The sequence below is a fragment of the Hyla sarda genome, chromosome 4, assembly GCF_029499605.1.
Source record: "Hyla sarda isolate aHylSar1 chromosome 4, aHylSar1.hap1, whole genome shotgun sequence".
NCBI lineage: Eukaryota > Metazoa > Chordata > Amphibia > Anura > Hylidae > Hyla > Hyla sarda.
The window spans coordinates 48,262,037-48,289,864 of record NC_079192.1 but is presented as its reverse complement, the minus strand read 5'-3'; the positions used below and the strand labels follow the sequence as shown (position 1 = coordinate 48,289,864).

The 27,828-nt window shown below is 44.1% G+C and overlaps 1 protein-coding gene across 3 annotated transcripts in view; it reads left to right on the top strand.

Annotated features, from left to right (window-relative positions):
• LOC130367869 (lithostathine-1-alpha-like) overlaps positions 1–27,828 on the top strand; it is a 135,725-nt gene that overhangs the window by 77,899 nt on the left and 29,998 nt on the right. Inside the window, exon 13 of one of the 3 annotated variants that reach the window (XM_056570787.1) lies at positions 21,477–21,616. The exons of the other annotated variants lie outside the window; for them this stretch is intronic. Within the exon in view, the coding sequence (XP_056426762.1) occupies positions 21,477–21,555 (79 nt within the window). The 3' untranslated portion in view covers positions 21,556–21,616. Of the gene's footprint in view, positions 1–21,476; positions 21,617–27,828 lie in introns of those variants that run through there. 3 annotated transcript variants of the gene reach the window in all.

The following is a 27,828-nucleotide window of genomic DNA, read 5'->3' as shown; positions in this document are numbered from 1 at the left end:
ATATATTTTCTTAGCTCCACATTTTCCATACACCTCTATATGACGTCACCGGTTACCAGAGTATTTAAGATACATTCAATGTCTGTAACATTTACCATGATTAAGACTTGTTAACAGGTCGAAACGCGTTGATTGCGTTTCGTTTGTTCTTATCCGCATTATGTTCTAGTTTGGATTTTAATATGACACAATAAAGCCACAATTTTATCTAGTCTGGGAGCCGGATGCCATTTCCTCTTCTGATAAATATGGGCCACAGTGATCAAATAATAACATACACAGCCCAATGAACTCTGAAGAAGACTGCGCTAATATAAGCAGCTGTGAAACTCCTCTGGTTACAAAATAAAAAACAAAATGTAGCAGATTTGAAATGTGTTCTTTTTTTGTGATGTCCTCCTGGAGGCTCTTTGCCTCTACAACTAGTTATTCCCATTGTTCTTTAACCCCTTAAGGACTCGGGGTTTTTCCGTTTTTGCATTTACGTTTTTTCCTCCTTACCTTTAAAAAAATCATAACTCTTTCAATTTTTCACCTAAAAATCCATATGATGGCTTATTTTTAGCGCCACCAATTCTACTTTGTAATGACGTCAGTCATTTTACCCAAAAATCTACGGCGAAACGGAAAAAAAATATTGTGAGACAAAATTGAAAAAAACAAAAACGCCATTTTGTAACTTTTGGGGTCTTCCTTTTCTACACAGTACATTTTTCGGTAAAAATGACACCTTATCTTTATTCTGTAGGTCCGTACGGTTAAAATGATACCCTACTTATATAGGTCTGATTTTGTCATACTTCTGGAAAAAATCTAAACTACATGCAGGAAAATTGATACATTTAAAATTGTCATTTTCTTACCCCTATAACTTTTTTTTTTTCCGCATATGGGCCGCTATGAGGGCTCATTTTTTGCGCCGTGATCTGAAGTTTTTAGCAGTACCATTTGTGTATTGATAGGACATATTGCATGATATAAAAAGTGACCAAAAATGCACTATTTTTTACTTTGGAATTTTTTTGCGCATACGCAATTGACCGTGCGGTTTAATTAACGATATATTTTTATAATTCAGACATTTCCGCACGCTGCGATACCACATATGTTTATTTTTATTTACACAGTTTTTTTTATGGGAAAAGGGGGGTGATTCAAACTTTTATTAGGGGAATAGTTAAATTATCTTTATTCCCTTTTTTCCCACTTTTCTTTGCAGTGTTATAGCTCCCATAGGGATAACACTGATCTCTTATACTGATCATTGTTATCCCATAGGGACCTATAACACTGCACACACTGATCTTTTACATTGATCACTGGTTTCTCATAGGAAACCAGTGATCGATGAGTCTGCCGCTTGACTGCTCATGCCTGGATCTCAGGCACTGAGCAGTCATTCGGCGATCGGACAGCGAGGAGGCAGGTAGGAAACCCTCCTGCTGTCCTGTAAGCTGTTCGGGATGCCACGATTTCGCCGCGGCGATCCCAAACAGCTCCCTGAGCTAACCGGCATGGTTTCACTTTCATTTTAGACGCGGCGTTCAACTTTGAACACCATGTCTAAAGGGTTAATAGTGCGCGGCACCGCAATCATTGCTGCGCGCTATTAGCCACGGGTCCCGGCCGTTGTTAGAGGCCAGGCCCGACCCGCTATGATGCGGGGCCACGCCGTGGTCCCCCCGTTATAGAACAGGAGTGGACTCAGGATGTACAGGTACGCCCTGGGTCCCTAACAGGTGAAGCATCTGATAATCCAGAACACGTATTATATTCTGCCACCTAACAGGTTTTTCTTTTGTTGGTGAAATGAATTATTTGTTCAGTAAAATGTATTTAAGGAAGTTTGGCTAATTTCACAGTAAAAACTACTCTCTTGTAGGCGCCACTTCCCTTTTCTTTGTTTTCTTCCATTTATACATAAAGCTACTTTACATGCCAACGTTCCTAGTGACACTTTTATATATTTTTGCTCTAATGTTATGGACTCTTCATGCTAAATTTTAATAATGATACTAATACAATTACTAATAATAATAATGAGAAAAATAATAATAATAATAATGCACTAGAGAGCATGTCATGGTCATAAACATACAAATGACTACAATGACTCTATACCTAATAGCAAAAAATGTATATTGAACTCATGTTGTTTGCATGACTGAAAATTGCATTGATGTGGTTACTGTTATTTATTTTGTATTTCTCAAGAATTACTATCTTGTTTGTATAAACAAAAAACAAAAAAATGCTATATATACACAGTCTATATATACACATAAGTGAGTCCACTCCTCACATTATATATAGTATCTCCCATAAGTGAGTCCACCCCTCACATTATATATAGTATCTCCCATAAGTGAGTCCACCCCTCACATTATATATACAGTATATCCCATAAGTGAGTCCACCCCTCACATTATATACAGTATCTCCCATAAGTGAGTCCACCCCTCACATTATATATAGTATCTCCCATAAGTGAGTCCACCCCTCACATTATATATACAGTAACTCCCATAAGTGAGTCCACCCCTCACATTATATATACAGTATCTCCCATAAGTGAGTCCACCCCTCACATTATATACAGTATATCCCTTAAGTGAGTCCAGCCCTCACATTATATATACAGTATCTCCCATAAGTGAGTCCACCCCTCACATTATATATACAGTATCTCCCATAAGTGAGTCCACCCCTCACATTATATATACAGTATCTCCCATAAGTGAGTCCACCCCTCACATTATATATACAGTATCTCCCATAAGTGAGTCCACCCCTCACATTATATATACAGTATCTCCCATAAGTGAGTCCACCCCTCACATTATATATACAGTATCTCCCATAAGTGAGTCCACCCCTCACATTATATATACAGTATCTCCCATAAGTGAGTCCACCCCTCACATTATATATACAGTATCTCCCATAAGTGAGTCCACCCCTCACATTATATACAGTATCTCCCATAAGTGAGTCCACCCCTCACATATATACAGTATCTCCCATAAGTGAGTCCACCCCTCACATTCTATATATACAGTATCTCCCATAAGTGAGTCCGCCCCTCACATTATATATACAGTATATCCCATAAGTGACTCCACCCCTCACATTATATACAGTATCTCCCATAAGTGAGTCCACCCCTCACATTATATATACAGTATCTCCCATAAGTGAGTCCACCCCTCACATTATATATACAGTATATCCCATAAGTGAGTCCACCCCTCACATATATACAGTATCTCCCATAAGTGAGTCCACCCCTCACATTCTATATATACAGTATCTCCCATAAGTGAGTCCACCCCTCACATTATATATATATATACAGTATCTCCCATAAGTGAGTCCACCCCTCACATTATATACAGTATCTCCCATAAGTGAGTCCACCCCTCACATTATATATACAGTATCTCACATAAGTGAGTCCACCCCTCACATTATATATACAGTATCTCCCATAAGTGAGTCCACCCCTCACATTATATATACAGTATCTCCAATAAGTGAGTCCACAACTCACATATATACAGTATCTCCCATAAGTGAGTCCACCCCTCACATTATATATACAGTATCTCCCATACGTGAGTCCACCCCTCAAATTATATATACAGTATCTCACATAAGTGAGTCCACCCCTCACATTATACATACAGTATCTCCCATAAGTGAGTCCACCCCTCACATTATATATACAGTATCTCCCATAAGTGAGTCCACCCCTCACATTATATATACAGTATCTCCCATAAGTGAGTCCACCCCTCACATTATATATACAGTATCTCACATAAGTGAGGAGTCCACCCCTCACATTATATACACAGTATCTCCCATAAATGAGTCCACCCCTCACATTATATACAGTATCTCCCATAAGTGAGTCCACCCCTCACATTATATATACAGTATCTCCCATAAGTGAGTCCACCCCTCACATTCTATATATACAGTATCTCCCATAAGTGAGTCCACCCCTCACATTATATATATATATACAGTATCTCCCATAAGTGAGTCCGCCCCTCACATTATATATACAGTATCTCCCATAAGTGACTCCACTCCTCACATTATATATACAGTATCTCCCATAAGTGACTCCACTCCTCACATTATATATACAGTATCTCCCATAAGTGACTCCACTCCTCACATTATATATACAGTATATCCCATAAGTGAGTCCCCCCTCACATCATATAAACAGTATCTCCCATAAGTGAGTCCACCCCTCACATTATATATACAGTATATCCCATAAGTGAGTCCACCCCTCACATTATATACAGTATCTCCCATAAGTGAGTCCACCCCTCACATTATATATACAGTATCTCCCATAAGTGATTCCACCCCTCACATTATATATAACAGTATCTCCCATAAGTTATTCCACCCCTCACAATATATATACAGTTAGAGATGATCGAACTTTTGAAAAAATCGATTCGGACGATTTGCCGAATTGTTTGAAAAAATTTGGTTCGATCCGAATTTATTCACGGCGAATCTATATTAAAAACAGCTATTTCTGGCCTACATAGAGCCTCAATAGAGGTATAGAACACTTTGCTGTGTTCTAACATGCATATGGAGTGTCCTGGGGTAGTGAAATAATACTGTTATTCAAAATGACATGCAGATTACAGGCATCGCTTTTAGAATCATTGCCACAGAGCGGCACAATGACAGGACCTGGAGGTGGCAACAGTGTGAGGAGACCATATAGTGACTGAATGACACAGCGGGGAGGTGTTGGCAGCATGAGGACACCATATAGTCGCTTAATGACACAGCATGAAGGTGCTGGCAGCATGAGGAGACCATATAGTGGCTGAATGACACAGCCTGGAGCTGGCAGAAGCATGAGTAGACACTAGGGCTTCACAATCCCTAAGATTTAAAGATGAATTTTGAAATTTAAGCTGACGATTTTGGGTAGCTAGTGGTACCATACCAAAAGTTTTTATTTCCAGACCCAGGCCCAGCAGCAACATAAACCATATATTGCCTGAATGACACAGCCTGGAGTTGGCTGAAACATGAGGAGACCTCAGGGCTTCACAATCCCTAAGAAAAAAAGACAAAGTTTGAAATTTAAACTGAAGATTTTGGGTAGCTAGTGCTACCATAACAAAAGCTTTTATTCCCAGACCCAGGCCCAGCAGCATCAGTAAACCATATTGGCTGAATGACACAGCCTGGAGTTGGCTGAAGCATGAGGAGATCCCAGGGCTTCACAATCCCTAAGAAAAAAAGACAAAGTTTGAAATTTAAACTGAAGATTTTGGGTAGCTAGTGCTACCATAACAAAAGTTTTTATTCCCAGACCCAGGCCCAGCAGCATCAGTAAATTATATATTGCCTGAATGACACAGCCTGGAGTTGGCTGAACCATGAGGAGACCATATAGTGTCTGAATGGCACAGCACGAGTTGGCAGCAGCATGAGTAGACACCAGGGCTTCACAATCCCTAAGAAAAAAAGACGAAGTTTGAAATTTAAATTGAAGATTTTTGGTAGCTAGTGCTACCATAAGAAAAGTTTTTATTCCCAGGCCCAGCAGCATCAGTAAACCATATATTGGCTGAATGACACAGCCTGGAGTTGGCTGAAGCATGAGTAGACACCAGAGCTTCACAATCCCAAAGAAAAAAGCAACGAAGTTTGAAATTTAAACTGAAGATTTTGGGTAGCCAGTGCTACCATAACATTTTTTAGGCCCAGACCCAGGCCCAGCAGCATCAGTGAACCATTTAGTGGCTGAATGATACAGCCAACTTTTAACTCCCAAGTTTTAGTGTCCCGGGCCCCGGCATGTGGGTACAAAGGACCAAATCTAACAAGGAGTCACATGTCACATGGCAGCACAATGACAGGGCCTGCAGGTGGCATCAGTAGGAGGAGACCGTATAGTGGCTGAATAGCACAGCCTGGAGTAGGCTGAAGCATGAGGAGACCACATAGTGTCTGAATGGCACAGCCTGAAGTTGGCGGCAGATGAGGAGACAATAGGGCCTCACAATCTCTAAGAATAAAAGATTAATTTAGAAATTTCTATTGAAGATATATGGTACCTAGTGCTACCATAAACATATATAGGTAATGTCCTAGGCCCAGCAGCATCACTAAACCATGTAGTTGTTAAATAGTGTTGCTCGTGAATATTCGCAATGCAAATTTTATTCGCGAATATCGCATATTCACAAATTCAGCACTATATATTCGTAAGTACACAGTACACATCACAGTGATCATCCCTCTCTGCTTCCAGCTTGTGTGGTGTAAAGAAGGCTCTAATACTACTGTGTGAGACTGGCCTACGAATTTTCGCAAATGTGAAAATTTGCATATGCTAATGTTCGCATATGCGAATGTTTGCTTATGCAAATTTTCGCATATGTTAATTTTCGCACATGCAAATTTTTGTTTTATGCTAATTTCCGCATATGCACATTTTCGCAAAAGCGCAATTTCACATATGCGAAAATTTCACGCGAATATTACGAATATGCGAATTTTGCGAATATATGACGAATATTCGTCCATATATTCACGAAATATCGCAAATTCGAATATGGCCTATGCCGCTCCACACTATTGTTAAATGACACAGACAGGAGCAGGCAGCAGCATGAGTACACAAGAGGGTTTCATAACCCCTAAGATTGAAGGATCAATGTTGAAATCTCTATTAAGCATGTATGTAAGCTAGTGCTAACATCCAAAAATTTCAGGCCCAAGCCCAGCAGCATCAGTAAGCCAAGCAGTTCCTGAAACACACAGTCAGGAGCAGGCATCAGCAGTACAGAAAAGGGTTTCATAACCCCTTACATTGAAAGATCATTTTTGAAATCTCAATTAAGCATGTATGTAAGCTAGTGCTAACATCCAAAAATTTAAGGACCAAGCCCAGCAGCATCAGTAAACCAAGTAGTTCCTGAAAGACACAGTCAGGAGCAGGCAGCAGCAGTACTCAAGAGGGTTTCATAACCACTAAGATTGAAAGATCAATTTTGAAATCTCTATTGAAGAGGTATATCACCTCGTGCTATCATCAAAGAATTTAAGGCCCAAGCCCAGCAGCATCACTAAGCACAGTGGTCCCTGAAACACACAGCCTGGAGCAGGCATCAGCATGAGTTTACCAGAGGGCTTCACAACCGCTAACATTAAAATGTTAATGTTGAAATCTGTTTAGAAGATGTATGTTAGCTAGTGCTAACATCAAAAAAATTTAGGCACAGGCCCAGCAGCATCACTAAACCAAATAGTTGCTGAAACACTCAGCCTGGAGCATGCATCAGCATGAGTTTACAAGAGGACTTCACAACCCCTAACATTAAAAGGTGAATATTGAAATCTGTATAGAAAATGTATGTTAGCTAGTGCTAACATCAAAAAAATGTAGGCACAGGCCCAGCAGCATAAGTAAGCCAAGTAGTTCCTGAAACACACTGCCTGGATCAGGCAGCAGGATGCGTACATAAGAGAGCATGCATCAGCATGAGTTTACAAGAGGGTTTCACAACCACTAACATTAAAAGATCAATGTTGAAATCTCTATTGAGCGTGTATGTTTGCTAGTGCTACCATAAAAATGTTTTAGGTAATATCCAAGACAGTCCCAGCAGCATCAAAAAACAATATATAGGCTGAATGCCAAAGCCTGGAGGTGGGGAAAGCATAAGGAGCCCATATAGTGTCTGAATGGTACAGCCTGGAGGTGGCCGAAGCATGAGGAGGCCATATAGTGGCTGAATGGCACAGCCTGGAGTTGGCAGAAGCATAAGGAGACAAAATAGTGGCTGAATGAAACAGCCTGGAGGTGGCAGCAGCAGCATCAGGAGTCCTGAAAGTAACCCGGTGAAAGAGTGGTGCGGTGGGTGGCAATACCAGTATGCAGTGATGAAGGTGGCTGGAATGTTTGTAACTGGAGAGCAGCACCTTAAATCTGTTTGGCACTATCCATATTTGTGAACTGTTGGTGTAACACCATGGCCAATCTACTCTGATGCATCAGGCATTGGTGGGAGAAAATCCTGGCTGATCCATGTCTGATTCATCTTCCTAAAGGTCAGTCTCTCAACATTTTTTGTGGACAGACGAGTTCTCCTTGGGGTAACTATGGCCCCCGCAGCACTAAATACCCACTCTGATGGCACACTACTGGCCGGGCAGGTCAGTTTTTCCAGGGCAAACTCTGCTAGTTGCAGCTATAAATCAAGTTTGGCTGCCCAGAAGTCCAGCGGATCTTCAAGGTGTGTTGGCATGGCCATGTCAAGGTATGCCACCACCTGCTGGTTCAGGTCCTGCTTCATATATACCTGCTGATGATGAGTTGCTTCACTATGCGGGTGAAGAAAGGTATTCATCAGCGACTGTAGACTTAGGCTGCTGCTAATGGAGCTGGTACTACTTCTGCCACCCCTCCCCTCCCCAGCAGCCATGGCAGTGGAAGGTGAGCCCAGAGGGCCCCCCGAGTCAGACCTGCGAGTGGATGGACGATGAAGTTACACAGGGGAGTACCCCTATCTGCTTGGATCATCAAGAAAACGGTGATGGCTTTTCTCTGTTCATACAGTCGGTCCAACATATGGAGGGTGGAATTCCAACGTGTGGCAACGTCACAAATCAGACTATTTTGGGGGATACCACTCTGACGCTGCAGCTCAAGTAGGGTGTGCTTTGCGGTGTACGAGTGGCTGAAGTACATGCAAAGTTTACTTCTCATTGTTAGGATGTTTTGCACATAGGGGGAAGACTTCAGGAACTGCTTGACAACCAGATTGAACAAGTGTGCCATGCAGGGCGTATGGCTCACCCTTCCTCGTTGCAGCACGGCCAAGATGTTCTTCCCATTGTCAGTCACCATGGTTCCCATTTCCAGTTTTCGTGGAGTAAGCCATACTCGGATTTCTTTACAAATGACTTTTAGCAGTTCAGGGCTGACATGTGACATGTGGATCCGCCATTTTAGATGCACTGGAGCCTGGAATGCTGTAAATGGAGTTTAATAAAGTGATTTGCGCGATAGAATCGAGGCGATATTCACATTCCTTGCTAATCGAATATTTTCTGAAATTTGTAACGAATTTAGGTTCATCAGCTTCGAATCACTCATCTCTAGTAATAATGTGAAATGGCACTTAGAAAAAGTATAAAGAAAAACATAAAGAAAGAAGGTTCAAAATGCATAGAAAGCCAAGACAACAGCTGAAGTCTATCCATAATTAAAAAGCAATCCAGCCCCTTGTCAGTGCAAATTAATATTACTTGGTTTAGTCTCAACTGATGGCTACAAAAAGGTCTCATTGCCAATGTAAAAAAAATCACAGAGAATGGACTAATGGATAATATAAAGTAGTCCACACTCAATTATATTTGTTCATAGTGATAAAGAATCATCAAGAATTGTCAAAATGTCACACAAGACACTTCTCATGATGGGTGAAAGCAAAAATCTGTCTCAAGACCTTCATAACCTGATGGTTGTAAAACTGAACCATGGCATTGGTCACAGGTGCATTTCTAAGCTTCTGAATGTTCCAGTGAGCTCTGTTGGGGCCATAATACGGAAGTGGAAAGACCTCGACCCGGTGCTCCTCACAAGAGGAGTGAAAAGAATTGTCCAAGAGCCAAGGACACTTGTGGAGAGCTGCAAAAAGACCTGAAATTAGCAGGTACTGTTGTTCTAAAGAAAACAGTAAGTAATGCACTCCGTCGCCATAGCTTCTATGCACATTAAACTCCATTGCTGAATATGAAGCATGTTAAAGCTCTTTTCTGCACAACATTTGGAAAAGCCAGTGAAATGCTGGTAGAATATAGTGCGGTCAGATGTGAGAACTGTTTGGATGACATAATATACACCATGTTTGAAGGAGAAATGACACTGCACATCACCCTAAAAACACTATAACAACAGTGAAGATTGGAGGTTGGAACATCATGGTGTCAGCGGCTTTTCAGAAAATGGTGCTGGGAACCCCCGAGATCTCCTGCACACCACCCTGGCATTCTGAACTTTTTGTGGTTTGGTTGTGATGCCATGCCCCCATGTAAGGTCACATCACGCCCCCAGAACCCCCACAGTCAGAAATCTTATCTCCTATCCTTTGGATTGAGGGGGAGTACCCCTTTAAATCACAGTGGAAATTTCTGGAAAGAATTGAAGATCATGATTCATAGAAGAGGCCCATGGAACCTTCAAGATTTAAAGGGGTACTCTGGCGCTTAGACATCTTATCCCCTATTCAAAGGATAGGGGATAAGATGCCTGATCGCGGGGTCCCCGTTTATAATCATTCCCTGGAGCATGTTCACTCCGGGTCTTATTACCGGCGACCACAGGGCCGGCGGTGTGTGACGTCACGCCTCCACCCCTGTGTGACATCAAGCTCCGCCCCTCAATGCAAGCCTATGGGAGGGGGCGTGATGTGCAAGACTCCCACGATCAGGCATCTTATCCCCTATCCTTTGGATAGGGGATAAGATGTCTAATCGCCAGAGTACCCCTTTAAAGACTACTTGTGTGGAAGAACGGGACAAAATCCTACCAGAGCAATGCATGTGACTAGTTTCTCCATAAAGGAAGTGTCTTGAAGTTGTCATTACCAACAAAGGATTTTGTACAATGTATTAAATAAATATCAGTAAGAGTCTTCAATACTTTTCCCTGTGTCATTTCATATTATTACACATAATGTCTGACCTTATTTGTTTTGCTAACTTTGTATGTATGGATTATGATTCAGTGATTATGGATTGGGTTGTTATCAACATCTTGAAAAAAGTTAATATCAATAGCACATTTGTAAATATATTTAGTGAAAAAAATCTTTATTTCACCCTATCAATCTATCTCATATCTATCTACCGTATATACTCGAGTATAGGCCGAGTTTTTCAGCACGATTTTTCGTGCTGAAAACACCCCCCTCGGCTTATACTCGAGTGAACTCCCCCACCCGCAGTGGTCTTCAACCTGCGGACCTCCAGAGGTTTCAAAACTACAACTCCCAGCAAGCCCGGGCAGCCATCGGCTGTCCGGGCTTGCTGGGAGTTGTAGTTTTGAAACCTCCGGAGGTCCGCAGGTTGAAGACCACTGCGGCCTTCAACATCATCCAGCCCCCTCTCACCCCCTTTATTTCTGAGTACTCACCTCCGCTCGGCGCTGGTCCGGTCCTGCAGGACTGTCCGGTGAGGAGGTGGTCCGGTGGGATAGTGGTTCCGGGCTGCTATCTTCACCGGGGAGGCCTCTTCTAAGCGCTTCGGGCCCGGCCTCAGAATAGTCACGTTGCCGTGACAACGACGCATAGGTGCTTCTGCGTCATTGTCAAGGCAACGCCTCTATTCTGGGCCGGAAGCGCGGAGAAGAGGCGCCCCCGGTGAAGATAGCAGCCCGGACCACCTCCCCACCGGACCACCTCCTCACCGGACAGTCCTGCAGGACCGGACCAGCGCCGAGCGGAGGTGAGTACTCAGAACTAAAGGGGGTGAGAGGGGGCTGGATGATGTTGAAGGCCGCAGTGGTCTTCAACCTGCGGACCTCCGGAGGTTTCAAAACTACAACCCCCAGCAAGCCCGGACAGCCGATGGCTGCCCGGGCTTGCTGGGAGTTGTAGTTTTGAAACCTCTGGAGGTCCGCAGGTTGAAGACCACTGAGGGCGAATGATGAGAAGAGGATGATGAAGGGGGGGTGTGGGGATGATGAAGGGGGGTGGGGATGATGAAGGGGGGGGTGTGGGATGATAAGGGGATGATGAAGGGGGGATGTGCGGGATGATAAGGGGATGATGAAGGGGGGATGTGTGGGATGATAAAGGGATGATGAAGGGGGGATGTGTGGGATGATGACAAGGGGATGATGAAGGGGGGGGTGTGGGATGATAAGGGGATGATGAAGGGGGGATGTGCGGGATGATAAGGGGATGATGAAGGGGGGATGTGTGGGATGATAAGGGGATGATGAAGGGGGGATGTGCGGGATGATAAGGGGATGATGAAGGGGGGATGTGCGGGATGATAAGGGGATGATGAAGGGGGGATGTGTGGGATGATAAGGGGATGATGAAGGGGGGATGTGCGGGATGATAAGGGGATGACGAAGGGGGGATGTGCGGGATGATAAGGGGATGATGAAGGGGGGATGTGTGGGATGATGACAAGGGGATGATGAAGGGGGGATGTGTGGGATGATAAGGGGATGATGAAGGGGGGATGTGTGGGATGATAAGAGGATGATGAAGGGGGGATGTGTGGGATGATGACAAGGGGATGATGATGAGGATGTTAATGACGGGTCTGGATGATGACAGGGGGGGATGAGGTATTTCCCACCCTAGGCTTATACTCGAGTCAATAACTTTTCCTGGGATTTTGGGTTGAAATTAGGGGTCTCAGCTTATACTCGGGTCGGCTTATACTCGAGTATATGCGGTATCTCATATGTATCTCATATCTATCTATCTATCTATCTATCCATCTCATATCTATCTATCTCATATCTATCTATCTCATATCTATCTATCTCATATCTATCTATCTATCTATCTCATATCTATCTATCTCATATCTATCTATCTATCTCATATCTATCTATCTATCTATTGATCTATCTATCTCATATCTATCTATCTATTGATCTATAGATCTATCTATTATCAGTCTCACTTTTATTTCTAGGATACTTTGAATAAGTTATATAACTTTAATCTGAAAGTGGCTCGATGGGACACAAGTCACCTTTAGTTAAGTACTCACCCTAATACTTTCAAATGACAATCTCAGAAAGAAAGCTTCTTAATAACCAGACAATGTTAGAGTACTCATTTACATTTTTTAGCATACAGTAAAAATATCTGTGTATGACACACCAGAGAGCTCTTCATAGGAAAGAATAAAACAGTGCTCCTTTTGTTGCTGTTTGACACCACAACATCTCCTACCACCTGACAGTAGAATCAGATACCACTGTCGCCGGATCTATGATTCTTAGGTTACCTCCCCACATTATTGTGGTAAAAGACGCCTCTTATCATGTGTCCCAAAGAATAAACAGAGGACTGCCTCTATGGCAGGATTTTCCAACCTTTATCAGCTTGGAGGACACTTTAGATTTTTTTTTTTACCTATGGAAACAACTAGAGCAGGGGTCCTCAAACTTTTTAAACAGGGGGCCAGTTCACGGTCCCTCAGAACTGTCACGATTCGGCTTACAGGTTGTGGATCCACTGTGTCAGCGAGGGATTGGCGTGGACCGTGCCGGTGGACCGGTTCTAAGAGGCTACTGGTGTTCACCAGAGCCCGCCGCAAAGCGGGATGGTCTTGCTGCGGCGGTAGCAACCAGGTCGTATCCACTAGCAACGGCTCAACCTCGCTGACTGCTGAGAAGGCGTGGGACAGAAGGACTAGGCAGAGGCAAGGTCAGACGTAGCAGAAGGTCGGGGCAGGCGGCAAGGTTCGTAGTCAAAATGGATAGCAGGAGATCAGGTAACACAGGCTTGGACAACACTAAACGCTTTCACTGGCACAAGGCAACAAGATCCGGCGAGGGAGTGCAGGGGAAGTGAGGTGATATAGCCAGGGAGCAGGTGGAAGCCAATTAGGCTAATTGGGCCAGGCACCAATCATTGGTGCTCTGGCCCTTTAAGTCTCAGAGAGCGGAGCCGCGCGCGCCAGCACATGACAGCCGGGGACCAGGACGGGTAAGTGACTTGGGATGCGATTCGCGAGCGGGCGCGTCCCGCTATGCGAATCGCATCCCCGCCGGCAATGTCAGTGCAGCGCTCCCGGTCAGCGGGTCTGACCGGGGCGCTGCAGGGAGAGAGACGCCGTGAGCGCTCCAGGGAGGAGCAGGGACCCGGAGCGCTCGGCGTAACAGTACCCCCCCCCCTTAGGTCTCCCCCTTTCTTTGTCCGGCAACTGCTTCACATGGGACGAGGACACCGGGAGTGAATGTAGGGTTTCCTCAAAGGCAGGCAGTACAGCAGGAGTGGGAATGGGGAGGGAGGGCAGAGGGTGAAGCTTGGCACGGGGCAGGGTGTCACCAGGACAGGGGCCACGAGGAGGCAAGTCACAGTCCTGATAAGCCTTGGGGAGACCAGGTGTAGGAGGAGGCAATGAGGCTTGCCTGACGGGACTGGGAGGGGAGGAGAGGCATTTCTTGTGGCAAGCAGAGCCCCAGTTCTTGATCTCCCCGGTGGTCCAGTCAAGGGTGGGAGAATGAAGCTGGAGCCATGGCAGACCGAGGAGTACTTCAGAGGTGCAGTTGGGAAGGACGAAAAATTCAATCTTTTCGTGATGGGGTCCAATGCACATTAAGAGGGGTTTTGTGCGGTAACGCACGGTGCTATCCAATCTAACTCCGTTGACCGCGGAATTGTAGAGCGGCTTGACGAGACGGCTCACCGGGATGCAGAACTTATTCACCAAAGAATCCAGAATAAAATTCCCAGAGGCACCAGAGTCCAAGCAGGCCACGGCTGAGAGGGAGGAGTTGGCAGAAGGAGAAATCCGCACGGGCACCGTGAGACGTGGAGAAGCAGACTTCGTATCAAGAGACGCCACACCCACGTGAGCTTGGTGCGTGCATGCGTTTCCTAGACGTGGAGGACGAATAGGGCAATCCACCAAGAAATGTTCGGTACTGGCACAGTACAGACAAAGATTTTCTTCCCTACGGCGATTCCTCTCTTCCTGGGTCAGGCGAGACCGATCCACTTGCATGGCCTCCTCGGCGGGAGGCACAGGCTTAGATTGCAAAGGATACTGTGGGAGAGGTGCCCAGAGATCTAGGTCTTTTTCCTGGCGGAGCTCCTGGTGTCTCTCAGAATAACGCATGTCAATGCGGGTGGCCAAATGGATAAGTTCTTGCAGGTTGGCAGGAATCTCTCGTGCGGCCAGCACATCCTTGATGTTACTGGATAGGCCTTTTTTAAAGGTCGCGCAGAGAGCCTCGTTATTCCAAGATAATTCGGAAGCGAGAGTACGAAATTGGATGGCGTACTCGCCTACTGAAGAATTACCCTGGACCAGGTTCAGCATGGCAGTCTCGGCAGAAGAAGCTCGGGCTGGTTCCTCGAAGACACTACGGACTTCGGCGAAGAAGGACTGGACTGTGGCTGTGGCAGGATCATTGCGGTCCCAGAGCGGTGGGGCCCAAGACAAGGCCTTTCCAGAAAGAAGGCTCACTACGAACGCCACCTTAGACCGTTCTGTAGGAAATAGGTCCGACAACATCTCCATATGCAGGGAACATTGAGACAAAAATCCACGGCAGAGTCTAGAGTCCCCATCAAATTTGTCCGGCAGGGACAAGCGGAGGCTAGGAGCGGCCACTCGCTGCGGAGGAGGTGCAGGAGCTGGCGGAGGAGATGGTTGCTGCTGTAGCAGAGGCAGAAGTTGCTGTAACGTGGCGGTCAACTGCGACAGCTGCTGTCCTTGTTGGGCAATTTGCTGCGATTGCTGAGCGACCACCGTGGTAAGGTCAGCGAGACTTGGCAGCGGCACCTCAGCGGGATCCATGGCCGGATCTACTGTCACGATTCGGCTTACAGGTTGTGGATCCACTGTGTCAGCGAGGGATTGGCGTGGACCGTGCCGGTGGACCCGTTCTAAGAGGCTACTGGTGTTCACCAGAGCCCGCCGCAAAGCGGGATGGTCTTGCTGCGGCGGTAGCAACCAGGTCGTATCCACTAGCAACGGCTCAACCTCGCTGACTGCTGAGAAGGCGTGGGACAGAAGGACTAGGCAGAGGCAAGGTCAGACGTAGCAGAAGGTTGGGGCAGGCGGCAAGGTTCGTAGTCAAAATGGATAGCAGGAGATCAGGTAACACAGGCTTGGACAACACTAAACGCTTTCACTGGCACAAGGCAACAAGATCCGGCGAGAGAGTGCAGGGGAAGTGAGGTGATATAGCCAGGGAGCAGGTGGAAGCCAATTAGGCTAATTGGGCCAGGCACCAATCATTGGTGCACTGGCCCTTTAAGTCTCAGAGAGCTGGCGCGCGCGCGCCCTAGAGAGCGGAGCCGCGCGCGCCAGCACATGACAGCCGGGGACCGGGACGGGTAAGTGACTTGGGATGCGATGCGCGAGCGGGCGCGTCCCGCTATGCGAATCGCATCACCGCCGGCAATGTCAGTGCAGCGCTCCCGGTCAGCGGGTCTGACCGGGGCGCTGCAGGGAGAGAGACGCCGTGAGCGCTCCGGGGAGGAGCAGGGACCCGGAGCGCTCGGCGTAACAAGAACGTTGGAGGGCCGTAGTTTAAAAAATAAATTAAAAAATTAAATATATGAACAAATTCCAATGCACACTGCATATATCTTATTTTGAAGTGAAGAAACAAGACGGGAATAAATACAATATTTAATATGAAGAACAAGTAAAGTTAAATCAACAAACTTACCAGTATTTCCATGGGAACTGGGTAGTTCTCCCCACATTAGGTGCAGTATAGTTCCCCCCACATTAGGTGCAGTATAGTTCCCCCCACATTAGGTGCAGTATAGTTCCCCCCACATTAGGTGCAGTATAGTTCCCCCACATTAGGTGCAGTATAGTTCCCCCCACATTAGGTGCAGTATAGTTCCCCCCACATTAGGTGCAGTATAGTTCCCCCACATTAGGTGCAGTATAGTTCCCCCACATTAGGTGCAGTATAGTCCCCCCACATTAGGTTGGCAGTATAATTCCCCCACATTAGGTTGTAGTCCCCCCACATTAGGTGCAATATAGTCCCCCCCATTAGGCTGGCAGTATGTTTCCCCACATTAGGTGCAATATATCCCCCACATTAGGCTGGCAGTATAGTTCCCCCCACATTAGGTGCAATATAGTCCCCCACATTAGGCTGGCAGCATAGTTCCCCCACATTAGGTGCAATATAGTTCCCCACATTAGGCTGGCAGTATAGTTCCCCCCACATTAGGTGCAATATAGTCCCCCACATTAGGCTGGCAGTATAGTCCCCCACATTAGGTGCAATATAGTCCCCCAAATTACGTTGGCAGTATAGCTCCCCAAATTACGTTGGCAGTATGTTCCCCCACAGACATACAGCCTCCTGCGATACAGTATGGCTGGAGGCTGTATGCCTGTGTACTGCCCCATTTCAGTGTTCCGACCACCGCTCCGGCCATAGCAGGACCGGAGGATTGGTGGTCAGAACACCGAAGGGAAGCGCCGCTGGTAAACACTTACCTCCAGTGCGCGTCCTTGCTTCTTCTCTGCTTCTCCGCTCGGTTGCCATGGGCGCACGCATGGGACATCAGTGACGTCGCTGCGTGCGCCTGTTCCATGCGGTCCCCGCATTTTTTAAGTAAATGCGGGCCGCAGGGACTTAGCAGAGGCATCCTTGTGTTCTGAAAGCATCTTTCGGAACACATGAATGTCCTGAGTGAAAAACGCTCAGCGGGCCGGGTAAATGCGCTCCGCGGGCCGCATGTGGCCCGCGGGCCGTAGTTTGAGGACCCCTGAACTAGAGGATCCTGATGAGCCATGGTACACTGGTTGGGAACCATTGTTCTATTGTATACATTCCTTTGGTTTGAGTGCATGAATCTACATCTGTGACGTACATAAAGTGGCCTACACAAACTATACCTTCTGCAGATAAATTCTGGCACTACATGCACATTGAATGGGCTAAACAAATTTATTATTATGTTTACATCACAAAGAATAGTAACATGCACCACACTCAACACTTGATATAGGTCATGGATAAGGCACGTCTATGTTTAGGCCACTGTTACAAAGCCTACTAAGATAGATTTAGTGAAAAAACTTTTAGACTTAGGGGGTCATATTACTAGGCCCAAATCTGCCTGTATGTTTGCAAAATCGTGGAACACAGCATGCACAGCATTTATGATGCAACATTCCCTGGTGAATATGGCGTTCTGCATTGGCAAATCCAGTGGGAATTTTGTGGGTGTAGTTAGGGAATGGTTTTCTTGGTGCAAAGTTTATGCACTGATTTATGTTGTTGTTACGGCTGTATTAAGGTGGATCCCCTGACCTGTGTGGCAGATGACGTGGACCGTACCAGGGAGAGGAGTCTAAGGTGCTGCTGGTTTTCACCAGAGCCTGCTGCAAAGTGGCAGGCGGCACCCAGGTCGCTATCCCTGGTACAAATCGTCCCCTCAGGCAGCCGAGGTATAACGTGGCACAGGAAGGTAGAGACACAGACGTGGTCAGGACTACTGTTAAGCGGCATAGGCCATATTCGAATTCGCGAATATTCGCGAATATATGGACGAATATTCGTCATATATTCGCGTATATTCGCATATTCGTAAAATTCTCGTTTTATTTTCGCATATGCGAAAATTTGCGTATGCGAAAATGTACATATGCGAAAATTAGCATATACAAAAATTATCATAAGAGAAATTTCGCATATGTGAAAATTAGCATATGCAGATTTTCGCATATGCGAAAAGTCGCACACCCGTCTCACACAGTAGTATTAGAGCCTTCTTTACACCACACAAGCTGGAAGCAGAGAGGGATGATCACTGTGATGTGTACTGTGAAAAAAAAAAAACAATATTCGTAATTACGAATATATAATGCTATATTCGTGAATATTCACGAATTCGCGAATATGCAATATTCGCGAATAAAATTTGCATTGCGAATATTCGGGAGCAACACTAGTCAGGACTGGCAGGAGGTCAGGGCTGGCGGCAATGAAGCAAGGTCAGGTCACGTAGCAAGGAGGTCATAAGGTAGGCGGCACAGGAGCAAGGTCAGAATACAAAGCAAGGGGTCAGATACACGGCAAGGCAAGACACAGGTAAATGTTTTCAAAGATCTAGGCACAAAGATCCAGCACAAAGATCCGGCAAGGGTTAAAGGAAGTGCAGGGTTTAATATGGTCAAACTACACAAGCACCAATTAATGGTCCTTTAAATTTTACAGAGCAGGCGCACGTCTGCCCTAGGAGGAGGAGGCGCGAGCGCCAGTGGATACAGAGAGCAGAGGAGGTGAGAAGGGACCCGGCGGCCGCGTGCGTTCGCATCGCAGGATGCGAACCGGAGCGGCACTGGCAACAGCGGGAGGGATGCCCTTGTGGTCAGTGAGTATGACCGCAGCGCTAACTATAACAGTTGTGCAACTTTAGCAATAGTTACACAGTTTTGTGCAACAGCCATTTCAGCTGGGACCAGACACAGGCAGCCATGCTGGGCTGACAGATAAGTGCTCTCCACATTAGCTCCAAGTCACACCTAAACATGAGCCAGCATTTATCAAAAGGCATCTGGCACACACTTGTACATTGCACAAGCAAAATTATAAATTCATACATAAACTAAAAAATAGCTTGTGCAAAGACAAAGCATTTTAGTACATTAGGCTGGTATCCCAAAGTAGTTTTAGTATTTTACATCCGTTGTTGTAAGCAAAAACACAGAAAAAATATAAATCTTTTCTTTACATTTTTTTTTCTATGTCGGTTCCACTTCTGATCTTGGCTTACAAATTCTGCTGCATGAAACCAGCTGTACCCCTTATTGTTTCTACAAGTAAATGTCCTAGAAAAAAAGTGTCTGCACTCGTGTTTCTCATACACCAAAACTGTGTATGAAAAAAATGGCCCAAAAATTGTCGTAAAAATGGTGCATTTTCCTGCGGTTTCCATAATTAGCATAGACACAGTAAAACCTGCCATCTTTACCGCAATGTGACCACAAAAAAACACACGTGACAATTAGTTGTACTACTAAATAAATGTGGACACGGCCTTAGACCTATCAATGTAATTCGTCCTTAAAGGGGTACTCGGGCGCTGGGGACCTCCGTGATCTTGCACGCAGCACCCCGTTACGATCAGTCCCCGAAGCACGTTCGCTGTCACGCCCCCTCCCATAGGCTTGCATTGAGGGGACGGAGTGTGATGTCACACAGGGCGGGGCCGTGACATCACAATGCTCTGCCCCCGTGATCGCCAGTAATCAGACCCGGAGCGAACATGGATAGGGGATAAAATGTTTTTGCCCGGAATACCCCTTTAAAGCAATACTGTCATTAAAAAACTACTGTTGATAGGTCGATCAGTCAAAAGTTGCCGATCCACCGGATCTCACTCCTGAGACCTTGAGACCCGCTGTGATAGTGAGATATTAGTCGGGGTAGCGGGCTGCATTGCACTCAACTCCCCAGCTGGCCGAGAGATCCATCCATTGCTCTGCATAGAAGTCAATGCAAAAAATGATATGGATGTCTCAGCTGGCCGAGGAATGGCTCGCAATGCAGCCTGCTTGCCCAAATACTGTTGTGCCATAAGACATTTTTTTCTGGTATAGCTTAAGAAGCAAACAATACAATTCGGTAGAGGTCATATTAGGTTCCTGCAGTCTTATACAAGCTGTTTTCATATAGTCTGATCACTGTTGGCAATAGGATGGTTGAAAAGATTCATATCGCTTATATGGTGGGAGAGCTCCCTACTTTTGGTGTACGGTGATTGAGATAATACACCATCACTGGTCTAAGACTGGAGAATCATCCAGCTATATTGCTTCCCTTTATTATTGCATACAGCTTGCCTTCCCTCACCAGATCTTTTCTCTGCTTTTTATTACTGGTGGCTGAGACGACCATTCCATGTCTGTGGAACAACATTGAATGGTTTTATAAGATTAACCATAGTCATTGCCTGGAGGAGTTATCAGCCGATTCTCAGCAGAAATCAGACACTTATTCATGACTGTGGTGACCCAGATCGGAAAAGGGTGATTTCTTCTCTATCAGTGCGTGACTATGTAATTGGCTATATAATGATTGTCATAGGCAAAGGTTAGACAACATTTCCCTGCCGGATTCCACATTGGAGCAGAGTCCTGCTGAATTCAACCAGATTCTGCTGCTCTGTACAGACAGCAGAATTTTCGTGCCAAATATTTCCGGCATGGAATTTAATTCTTTGTGTGGAGTCCGCACAGAATGCATAGCCATTTATGAGAAGTTGCATTCCTGTGCGGTCCTAGTGCCGCACATTATGCCAACGCCCCGCAGTTTGCGGAATGTCCACATGGAGATCCTCCATGCAGACAATCAGTCATGCGAACATTACCAAAAGCTTTTTATGTAAGATTTCTATTAGTTGTGATTAAGCACCTATATTTTATTATTATAGTAGTGTCATCAGGTATAGGGGATCCTCTCTTACTGGCCCCTTCTTTATTGCTAACCAGTATTTAGTGGTTGCAGATTTTTTTTTTCTCTTTGTTATGGAGTCTCTGTCTATATCGTATCATCCTCACTCTGGACCTGATGCCTTATGCTGTAAACACTGTAAAAGTACTGAATATTTTGTGTTACTTTTTGTTTTCTAACTATTTTGCTATCTGTATCTTTGGCTTTTTGAAAAACTTAAAATTTTGAATAAGTGAAAAATTGCTATACAACGACTAAATAATAATGTCATCATCAGAAGCCAACTCATCCTCAGCATTACAGAAGAAAAAGCTTCTAGACCCTGCTTTATACTAAGATATCGAGTCTCAAGTTGATGTTGTTGACCTGTTTTGTCCATTCACAGACCTTGTAGACTTTCTTAAGCTGGACATTTGTTTCTTCATAGTCCACTTCAGGAGTATAACGAGATCAGAAGGGTACAGATCCCTAGATGGTAAAGGTCCTGGGGCAATAACATTTTACTAGTATTGTGTGTTTACATTACCATTGTAACCAAAATATTCATTGTATCAAAATGCTTAAAAAACAAAATAATAAATGCTTAAAAAAAAATTATTTCTGCACCTTGACCTAATAGTATGTCAACTTGTATTACATCAAGTTGATTTTGTAGGTACTGCCACTAATACACACTAATACACAACTGACTGTGCAGCGGGAAAGGCCATGGCCATTGCAACACAGGATGACTAGTATTTGCAGAATAATACTCTTGAACTCGTGCCCTTTTGCCCCACCAGTACCATCATTCTTCTGAGCTCCGAGGACAGGTGCTGCAGTAGGTTCTAGGATAACAAGCAAAAATAAAGGGCTAAGAATGCCGGTGGCAGAACATGCTTACTAAAACTTCACTTTTATTTCAAAGTTCAGTCTTAGAGGGGCCACTCAGCTCAAAGTAATCAAGTAATGGCTCCCAATGGCCTTCATCCTTTTGTCATCAAATTTCTGGCAACAAGTCCCTCTGGCATTATATGTGGTTACTACTAGTGTTGCTCGCGAATATTCGCAATGCAAATTTTATTCGCGAATATGCGATATTCGCGAATAAAATTTGCATTGCGAATATTCGCGAATATAGCACTATATATTCGTAATTACGAATATTTTTTTTTTTTATTTAACTTAATTTTTTTTTTCACAGTACACATCACAGTGATCATCCCTTTCTGCTTCCAGCTTGTGTGGTGTAAAGAAGGCTCTAATACTACTGTGTGAGACCGGTGTGCGAATTTTCGCATATGCGAAAATTTGCATATGCTAATTTTCGCATATGCAGATTTGTGCTTATATTAATTAAGGTATATGCTAATTTCTGCATATGTTAATTTTCGCATACGCAAAATTCGCATATGCGGAAATAAATCGAGAATATTACGAATATGCGAATATTCGCGAATATATGACGAATATTCGTCCATATATTCGCGAATATTCGCCAATTCGAATATGGCCTATGCCGCTCAACACTAGTCACTACTGCACAGATTACAATCTATCTTGAACAAAATAACACAAACTTGCAGAAGTAGTAGACTTGTCAAGTTGCAAGTAATTTTCCTAGCAACCTGGTTCCAAGCACTCAGGGGAGGAATATTGTTCCAAGAGAACATTTGATCTGAATTTCATTCAGTCCCCATTAGTACAGTCCACAAGACTTCCCACCAGTCTGAAACACAATGTCCTCTCCGACTACAGAGTGCACAGGCTCATCCAATTTAGTGTCACCCAAAAAAACTGTTTTGCATCAGGTAAACATTTACAAAGACTGTAAGAATTCAGCCTATGTCCAAATGAAATTAAGCTCTTCTTACTGCTGATAGACCCATGCATTGACTCCTCTTAGTCAAGATAAGGTGATTACAAGAAAAAAATTATTTTAGTTTAAGTCATTTTATGTCAATGAAATGTTTAGACATGCTATAAAGAATAAGCCCTGGTCTAAAACAAAATAGATTTTTTCTTCTTGATGATCCGTGCACTGACTAGTGATTACAAAAAAATGTATTGTTCTAAATTAATCAAATGTGTAAACAGGTTCTTCTTTTATCTTGTAGACCTATATGCACTGACAATTTGTTGTATAATTTGCTGACTAATTTATTGCCTACAAAAATTGTTATGTTCTGCGTCAATTAAAAAGTTTTCACAGGCCATTAAAATTCAGCCTGTGTCCAAATCAGATTGAAGCCGATAGGGGATAAGGAAGAGTTGGTCGTGTAGTTTTATTTATTTAGGTACATGGACTTGAGTGGCGGCATAAGTAAGGGCAAATGGACTTTCACAGAGGTCAAGGCTGGAACTCATTGTATTAGACTGGTGATTATGATAATGAGAATGATGTCACTGACCATTATCTGCCAGCTGTATGTCTCAACAGGAGGCTTTTCTCTGGTCCCTGCTGAATCACTGCTCTTCTGCCTTTACTGCTACATGAAGCTAAAACACCAGTAGCAGTCAATTCAGTTTGCTAGGCATTACACATTGTAACACTTTTAACCCCTTAACGACCAAGGACGTACCGGTACGTCCTTGGTCCTGCTCTTCTGATATAACGCGGGGTTACACAGTAACCCCGCGTCATATCACGGCGGGCCCGGCATCATAGTGAAGCAGGGACCCGCCTCTAATAGCGCGCAGCGCCGATCGCGGCGCCGCGCGCTATTAACCCTTTAGCCGCGCGCTTAGAGCTGAGCCGCGCAGCTAAAAGTGAAAGTGAAAGTTCCCGGCTAGCTCAGTCGGGCTGTTCGGGATAGCCGCAGCTAATCGCGGCATCCCGAACAGCTGACAGGACAGCGGGAGGGCCCCTTCCTGCCTCCTCGCTGTCCGATCGCCGAATGACTGCTCAGTGCCTGAGATCCAGGCATGAGCAGTCATGCGGCAGAATCGTTGATCACTGGTTTCTTATGAGAAACCAGTGATCAGCATAGAAGATCAGTGTGTGCAGTGTTATAGGTCCCTATGGGACCTATAACACTGCAAAAAAAAAGTGAAAAAAAAAGTGAATAAAGATCATTTAACTCCTCCCCTATTAAAAGTTTGAATCACCCCCCTTTTCCAATAAAAAAAAAAACCACAGTGTAAATAAAATAAAAAAGACATATATGGTATCACCGCGTGCGGAAATGTCTGAATTATAAAATATATCATTAATTAAACCGCTCGGTCAATGGCGTGCGCGCAAAAAAATTCCAAAGTCCAAAATAGTGCATTTTTGGTCACTTTTTATATAATTTAAAAATGAATAAAAAGCGATCAATAAGTCCTATCAATCCTATCAAAAATGGTACCGTTAAAAACTTCAGATCACGGCGCAAAAAATGAGCCCTCATACCGCCCCATACATGGAAAAATAAAAAAGTTATAGAGGTCAGAAGATGACAATTTTAAACATATTAATTTTCCTGCATGTAGTTAGGATTTTTTCCAGAAGTCCGACAAAATCAAACCTATATAAGTAGGGTATCATTTTAATCGTATGGACCTACAGAATACATATCAGGTGTCATTTTTACCGAAAAATGTACTACGTAGAAACGGAAGCCCCCAAAAGTTGCAAATCAGCGTTTTTTTTCCAATTTTGTCGCACAATGATTTTTTTTCCGCTTCACCGTAGATTTTTGGGCAAAATGACTGACGTCATTACAAAGTAGAATTGGTGGCGCAAAAAATAAGCCATCATATGGATTTTTAGGTGCAAATTTGAAAGAGTTATGATTTTTTAAAGGCAAGGAGCAAAAAACGAAAATGCAAAAACGGAAAAAACCCCGGTCCTTAAGGGGTTAAATACACTCTATAAGCTGACACAAATCTAATTTAGTGCCTTAACACAATAGAGGGTGTACAAGTCAAACTCTCCTTCTTGCTGATTGATCCATGCACTGACTTATGCACAAACGTGTGTTGTTCCACTTCCATTAAAGGGGTACTCCGGTGAAAAAACTTCTTCTCCTTTTTTTTTTTTTTTTTTTTTTTTTTTAAATCAACTGATGCCAGAAAGTTAAACAAATTTGTAAATTACTTCTATTAATAAATCTTAATCCTTCCAGTACTTATTAGCGGCTGTATACTACAGAGTTTTTTTTTTTGTCTGACCACAGTGCTCTCTGCTGACACCTCTGTCCATATCAGGAACTGTCCGGAGCAGGAGAAAATCCACATAGCAAACCTATCCTACTCTGGACAATTACTAAAATGGACAGAGATGTCAGCAGAGAGCACTGTGGTCGTGACAGAAAAGAAATCCAAAAAGAAAAGCATTTCCTCTGTAGTATATAGCTGCAAATAAGTACTGGAAGGAGTAGGGATTTTTAATAGAAGTAATTTACAAATCTGTTTAACTTTCTGGCACCAGTTGATTAACCCCTTAAGGACTCAGGGTTTTTCCGTTTTTGCACTTTTGTTTTTTCCTCCTTACCTTATAAAAATCATAACCCTTTCAATTTCCCACCTAAAAATCCATATTATGGCTTATTTTTTGCATCACCAATTCTACTTTGCAGTGACATCAGTCATTTTACCCAAAAATTCACGACGAAACGGATAAAAAAATCATTGTGCGACAAAATCTAAGAAAAAACGCCATTTTGTAACTTTTGGGGGCTTCCGTTTCTACGCAGTGCATATTTCGGTAAAAATTACACCTTATCATTATTCTGTAGGTCCATATGAATAAAATGATACCCTACTTATATAGATTTGATTTTGTCGTACTTCTGGAAAAAATCATAACTACATGCAGGAAAATGTATACCTTTAAAAATGTCATCTTCTGACCCCTATAACTTTTTTATTTTTCCACGTACAGGGCGGTATGAGGACTCATTTTTTGCGCCGTGATCTGAAGTTTTTCATCAGTATGATTATTGTTTTTGATCAGACTTTTTGATCACTTTTTATTCATTTTTTAATGGTATAAAAAGTGACCAAAATACGCTTTTTTGGACTTTGGAATTTTTTTGTGCGTACGCCATTGACCGTGCGGTTTAATTAACAATTTTTTTTTATATTTAGGACATTTATGCACGCGGTGATACCACATATGTTTATTTTTTTTACACTGTTTTATTTTTTTTATGGGAAAAGGGGGGTGATTCAAACTTTTATTAGGGAAGGGGTTAAATGACCTTTATTAACACTTTTTTTTAACTTTTTTTTTGCAGTGTTATAGGTCCCATAGAGACCTATAACACTGCACACACTGATGTCTTAACACGCCTGTGATCAGCGTTATCGGCGCTTGACTGCTCCTGCCTGGATCTCAGGCACGGAGCAGTCATTCGTCGATCGGACACCGAGGAGGCAGGTAAGGGCCCTCCCGGTGTCCTGCAAGCTGTTCGGGACGCCGCTATTTCACCGCGGCGGTCCCGAACTGCCCGACTGACTAGCCGGGATACTTTCACTTTCGCTTTAGAAGCGGCGGTCAGCTTTGACCGCCGCTTCTAAAGGGTTAATACCGCACATCGCCGCAATCGGCGATGTGTGGTATTAGCCGCAGGTCCCAGCCGTTGATGAGCGCCGGGACAGACGTGATGTGATGCGGGGTCGCAGCTTCATGTCGCGGGAGTCGGCGCAGGACGTAAATATACGTCTTGCGTCGTTAAAGGGTTAAAAAAAAAGTTTTCAACCAGAGTACACCTTTAAACATTTACATAATCTTAAAAATTCCACCAGCATCCAGATCAAAATGTAACTCTTAGGGAAAATTCAATCATAGGAGGGTAGGCATATGTAACCCTCCTCTAAAAAACCCTCCTCTAAAAAACTTCACGATTTCTCTTTAATGTCAGAATCTGAATTTTTGCTATCGCTATGCAATAATTAAAGGAACTTTGGCTAATTTTAGAGTAGCAGTTTCCTTTATAGGTAATCACTTCCCTTTTCTTTTTTGCCATCTTTTTTAGCGCCATCCCATGGATCCTCACCTTAGAACGAGTGTTCACTCAAGGAAATATAAGACTTATTAGACAGCAGGCTTAAAGGGGTACTCCGCTGCTCAGTGTTTGGAACAAGATTGCCTCTCAGAAGGTGGATCAGTGGAAGGGTTGGTCTTTGACCCTCCGGGAAAGGGTTGACCTGATGAAAACATTCCTGCTCCCTTTGCTGATATATCTGGGCAGTGTATGCAAGTTGCCAGAGCCTCTCTGGATCCAGGTCTACAGTGTGTTCTTCAAATGTTATGGGGGAATAGACTAAACCTAGTGAACAGGGAGGTTACTTACAGTACGAGGAGACAAGGGGGGTTGTGTATGGTCAACCCCATGGTATTCCTAGTGAATACCTTTTTTAAGACCAATATACAGTAGCAAACCTTATGAAAGAGAGGGCTCCTCCTGTGTGTGTCCTCCTGTAGGGGATGGTTTCGGCCTTTCTTCCAGGAATGGGAGATAGGAGGGCAAGTGAAGGATCTTTGCACACCAAATGGGCATCTCCCGGCTTATGCTAGGAAATTCCTTGACGAGAAGGTCCTGTCTTCCTTTTTTTGGAGGCCATTGCCCAAGTCGGGATCTGGAGATTGGTTTGAGGCTTTTGAATATCAGGATCCCCTTAAAGTTTTGGGACTTGACTTGGCACTGCTTCCATGGGAAACT